The sequence below is a fragment of the Nyctereutes procyonoides genome, unplaced genomic scaffold (assembly GCF_905146905.1).
Source record: "Nyctereutes procyonoides isolate TBG_1078 unplaced genomic scaffold, NYPRO_anot_genome, whole genome shotgun sequence".
Classification (NCBI taxonomy): Eukaryota; Metazoa; Chordata; class Mammalia; order Carnivora; family Canidae; genus Nyctereutes; species Nyctereutes procyonoides.
Window position 1 is genome coordinate 53,648,995 of NW_026575125.1, and position 6,000 is coordinate 53,654,994.

A 6,000-nucleotide genomic window follows, 5' to 3' on the forward strand; every position below is an offset into this window, starting at 1 on the left:
ACTTATTAAACTCAACAGCAAAGAAACAAAAAATCCAATCATGAAATGGGCAAAAGACATGAAGAGAAATCACAGAGGAAGACATAGACATGGCCAACAAGCACATGAGAAAATGCTCCACATCACTGGCCAACAGGGAAATACAAATTAAAACCACAATGAGATACTACCTCACACCAGTGAGAATGGGGAAAATTAACAAGGCAGGAAACAACAAATGTTGGAGAGGATGTGGAGAAAGAGGAACCCTCTTGCACTGTTGGTGGGAATGTGAACTGGTGCAGCCACTCTGGAAAACTGTGTGGAAGTTCCTCAAAGAGTTAAAAATAGACCTGCCCTACGACCAAGCAATTGCACTGCGGGGATTTACCCCAAAGATACAGATGCAATGAAACGCTGGGACACCTGCACCCCGATGTTTATAGCAGCAATGTCCACAATAGCCAAACTGTGGAAGGAGCCTCAGTGTCCATCTAAAGATGAATGGATAAAGAAGATGTGGTTTATATATACAATGGAATGTTCCACAGCCATTAGAAACAACAAATACCCACCATTTGCTTCGACGTGGATGGATCTGGAGGGAATTCTGCTGAGTGAAATAAGTCAGTCGAAGAAGGACAAACATTATATGGTCTCATTCATTTGGGGAATATAAACAATAGTGAAATGGAATAAAGGGGAAAAGAAAAAAATGAGTGGGAAATATCAGAAAGGGAGACAGGACATGAGAGACTCCTAACCCTGGAAACCGAACAAGGGGTTGTAGAAAGGGAGGTGGGCGGGGGGTGGGAGTGACTGGGTGATGGGCACTGAGGGCAGCACTTGATGGCATGAGCACTGGGTGTTATTCTATATGTGGGCAAATTGAACACCAATAAAAATAAATAAATAAATAAATCCAAAAAAAGGAAAATTAAAAAAATAAATAAATAAATAAATAATAAAGACAAGAATATTAATTCAAAGGGACACATGCATCCGTATATATATAGCAGCATTATTTACATTAGCCAAGATAGGGAAGCAGTGAGGTGTCCATTGATTGATGAATAAAGAGTATGTGATATATATATATATCACATATATATATTCATATATATATATGAATATCACTCAGGATAAATAAGAAATTTTATTTACAAAAACATGGATGGACCTACCGATCATAATGTTAAGCGAAAAGTCATAGAATAACAAATATCATATAATTCCACTCACATGTGGACTTTAAGAAACAAAACAAGCAAAGAAAAAGAGAGAAAGAAGAGAAATACAAGGCAAGAAACAGACTCTTAACTATAGAAAACAAACTGATGGTTATCAGAGGGGAAGTTGGTGAGGGGATGGGTGAAACAGGTGGAGGGGATTAAGGAGGGCACTTGTTTTTGTTTTTGTTTTTAAGGAGGGCACTTGCGATGAGCAATGGGTGATTATGGAATTGTTGAATCACCATGTTGTACACCTGAAACTAATAATTCTGTATGTTAAGTATACTGGAATTAAAAGAAAATAATAAAAAAGTGAACTTTTAGCAGGAGATTTCTAAGGTTGCAACAAGTGCCCTTCCTGCATACTACACTACCTCTAGATGACTATCAACCCTCCACATGACTGAACTGTTCACACTCCTTCTGATTTTTTTTACCTCCAAGCCTTTTTAAAAGAATTTTGTTTTAAATTCTAGCATAGTTAACATACAGTGTTATATTAATTTCAGGTATACAACATAGTGATTCAACAATTCCATGCATCACCCAGTACTCATCACTACAGGTGCCCTCCTTAATCCACATCACCTATTTCACCCATCCCCCCACCCTACCTCCAAGTCTGTGAACTTCCCTACAACTTATGACTGACCCCTTCTTATCACTCAGAACTTAGCTTAAAATATCCTCTTTGTGGAATGGCTTCCCTTTCAATCCCAGCTAAAGTATCTCTCCTTACCTATTTTCCTTTTCACAGTTAGAACCCTACTGATTTCCTTCATAATACTTCCTACCATTTGGAGTAATTTATGTTTTGGTCAATTTACATGCTTATTGCTGATCATCTCCCTAGTTCTGGACACTACATTTTGTGATTGAGAGCTCTGTAAGATAAACAAGTACTGTGTTTCATTCATAGATATATTAGCCTAGCATAGTACCTGGCACATGATAGGAGATATTAAATAATTTTAGTGAGTAAATGACTAGTGCCCTGATACAACATAAATCAGGATGAGAAGAGATGATGTTACTGGCTTCAATTTTATGATTATGCTGAAACAGAATCTGAAGACATGGAAAGGCCAAATAATAATAAGGTTAAGTTGAATGGACATCAAGCTCTAGTAACAGCAGAGCTCAGGTTCTGGCCATGGAAGGACCATTAGGTAAGGGCAATTGATCAGTAGAGTAGGGAAAGAAGATGGCTCATGGCCCATATCTCTAGGCCTTGACATCCTCAAGTGTAAACCAGAAGTCATAATCTTTGACCTGCCTAAATTACCGAACTATTGTCAGATCTGATGTAATAGATGTGAAGGAAGAAAGTAGGATGGGGAGGGAACCCATGAGTGGGTGGCTTATCTGCCACCACCCCTAGCCCAGGCTTGGCCTAATGTAGCTTATGTAATCACGTCCCCAGCCTTTAAATTGCAGAGTCATTGTAAAAGGGAAGTCCCAGCAGCAACAGTCTGGACTTCTAGCCCATACCTCTGCAGTTGCTCAAGAATGACAGTTGGCTTTTGCATCAGTCCCTCTGTACCATTCTGCCCCCAACCTCACCCCCCCTTCATACTACCTTCCCAAACCCTGTGTGGCAATTTACAACCTGGCATTTCCCCACCACTGTGGCAATGTTCTGATCTTCTAAAGTCTCAGGAACCCTAGAGTGGTTATGGGGGTGAGAGGAACCAGGTTTTTTGTACTCCTCAACATTAGACCTGCTCTATCTGGGAACACGTCTATGAGGCCATCCTATGCTCCCTTCAACTACCAACATTTTGGGGGGTTAGGTTAATTTGACAACCTGCATTGGTCTCCATGTTGGAAATGTGGCTCCAGGTTGGAAATGTGGCTTAGATCAGTTCAGAATCCCATAACTGGTAAAACAGGCTAGAAGTTTAGGCTGAGTCATACTTAGCTCTACCTCACTCCTCTCTTGTCATCTTAATCACAGGAATCATTTTGGATGGGAAGGGGAAGACACTCATACTTAGCGAGTCCTTTCCCAATTCTTTAATTTATTCATTTAACAGACATATGAGTATTTACTTTGAGCTAGGACCCTGTCTAATGGGGAAGATAGCCAAATAAACAAACTTCCAACTAGCCCAATGTGCTCATCACTATGATATGTTCAAGGGTAATATGTAATATGTTATGTTTAAGCTACAGTGGCAAAACAGGAGTTATTAACTTACTGAGGAGAGTAGGAATAGTTTCACAAAGAAGATTTTAACTCAGATGTGAAAGACAAATAAGAGGATAGAAAGCAGTTTACATGTAGGGCTGAAAAAAAAAGGCATCATATGCACTCTAAAAGAGTATCCTATGCCAGCATGTGCAAATATGTGGATATATAAAACAGGTACATTTGGATGACTAAAATTCTATATGATTTGAATGCAAGATTTATGTTGAGGAGTGACAGGAGATAAAACTGAATAGATGTATAGGTCCACATTGCTGAAGACCTTGAATGTCATGCTGAGTTTAGAATTCATCTCCAAAACAATGGAAAGTAATTTAAGAGAATGCTAAAATCCATTTAGCACCTCCCCAAAGTATATCTTATGAACCCAGATTTCAACAACCAGTCTGAAAAATGTGCATGTTATTATGGGAGCAATAGGATAAAAGTTTTCGACCTGAAGTTATCCTGGGAAATCTGAAATCTATGTCTACAATATTTATGATTAATATTGCCTAAAGATAGAACTGTTCATTTCTATTTCTGAATTAAAGATCTATAATGAGGAGCTTGGGTAGCTCAATCAGTAAGGCATATGGCTTCAGCTCAGGTCATGATCTCAGGGTCCTGGGATCAAGCCCTGCATGGGCTCCCTGCTCATTAGGGAGTCTGATTCTCCCTCTCTTCTGCTCTTCCCCCTTGGTCCTTCTTTCTCTCTCTTTCTCTCTCACAAATAAAAAAAAATAAAAGTCTTTAAAGATCTATAAATATAAACCAAATTCTCATTTTGCTTATTCCTAGAAAGGAAGTCAAGAGCCCAAAGGTTTCTCAAGTGATCAAGTACTGACCAAAATGGAAAATGAATGTTCCTCAGGAAAGAAAAACAAGATTATGCTAGCAAGAGAACAATGGGTGGTTGCCAGGCATCCCTGAAATTCTAGGGGAAGAGTTGTAATTAGTAATTGCAATAAATATCCTTGATCCTTCTCACTCCATATCCTTTATCTCACAATATCTTATTCATGCATTTTAACGCATCTATTCTCTATTTATTTAAACCTGTGAGGTGGACTAGTTTAAGACCAGCCTCTAAAGAACAGAGTAAAATGTTATTGGCTGAATTGTGTCTTCCCACCAAAATTCCTATACTGAAGTCTCCAGAACCTCATAATGTAATTGTATTAGGAGATAGGGCCTTTAAAGAGTTGATTAACTCAATATATGGCCATTAGGATGGGCCATAATCCAATCTGACTAGTGTCCTTCTAAGAAGAGGAAATCTGAGCACAAAAAAGACATCTGGGATATGTGTATACAGAGAAAAGACCATGTGAGGATACAGTGAGAAGGTTGCCATCTACAAGCCAGAAAAGAAGCTGCAGGAGAAACCAAACATGACAACACCTTAATCTTGGAGTTCTAGCTTCCAAAACTATGAGAGAATAAATTTCTGGGTTTTTTAAAGCAATTCAGTCTGTAATATTTTGTTATGGTCACCTTAGAAAACTAATGCAGGCAGGGACCATTTTTTAGTCTACTTTGTCTCTCTCAAAGCATCAAGAACCCCTGGGTCAGGGGAGGCCTTATTAATAGTCTGGTAAGGTCTCTCTCCTTCTCTTTAACCATTATGACTAGGGTACCTCATGAGCAACAGAACCTAGGCACTAAGTTCAGTTTCTTGCAGCTTTTATATCAAGTCTTGACAAGGTACCAAGTGATTTTGTCATTGGAATATTTTGTTCCCTCTGTGAGGTCCCCAGAAGTGGTCAGAGACAGGAAAGATTTGTTAGGAGTAACATACGTGGGAGATCCCACCAACTTTTGGGTAAAGTCAAATGGAAAAGCAGAAAATCCCTGGATATGGATCAAGAAACCTTCTGTGTTCAGCTCTGCTCTTAACTAGTTGTGTAACTGTAAGCCCTTAGTGTCTCTAAACCTTGGCTTTCTCATAAATAAACTAGTGATAATATGTATCTCTCTGGTCTCTTATAGTGGCTAAATGAATGTAAGAGTTGATTATTATAAATTCTGGAGGAGTTAGAACTTGGAGAGTCACTATGAAGGCATGCCAAATCCCACAAGGGGCACACACTCCATCCAATCCTAGCTCTTCTACTTGTTCATGAAAAGGCCAAGTTAGACCACAGTTGATCTTGTTTGGAAACTGTCCCAAACAGAATCAACAAGAAGCATATGAGCTGGACTCTTTGTAGAAAGAGTTGAACCTGAAAAAAGAATCTGTACTGATTTAATGGGAATTGAATGTAAACCAAGTCTCCATCAAGGTACCTAAGTCTAATCTTTAGGAAGACATAACAGGAATGGAATTTGACAAATTGACTGGGTGATGGGCACTGAGAAGGGCACTTGATGGGATGAGCACTGGGTGTTATACCATATGTTGGCAAATCAAACTCCAATTATATATATATATATATATATATATATATATATATATATATATATATAAAATGTTGGCAAATCAAAGTCCAATTATATATATATATATATATATATATATATATATATATATAAAGAAAATGTTGGCAAATCAAACTCCAATAATGTATATATATGTTGGCAAATCAAACTCCAATT

The 6,000-nt window shown here is 38.3% G+C and overlaps 1 protein-coding gene across 1 annotated transcript in view; it reads left to right on the top strand.

The window, feature by feature from the left end:
* Positions 1 to 4,275, top strand: part of VSIG4 (V-set and immunoglobulin domain containing 4) — a 78,698-nt gene extending 74,423 nt beyond the window's left edge. Inside the window, exon 7 of the mRNA XM_055337408.1 lies at positions 4,204 to 4,275. Within this exon, the coding sequence (XP_055193383.1) occupies positions 4,204 to 4,238 (35 nt within the window). The 3' untranslated portion in view covers positions 4,239 to 4,275. The remainder of the gene's footprint in view (positions 1 to 4,203) is intronic.
* The last annotated feature ends 1,725 nt before the right edge of the window (positions 4,276 to 6,000 follow it).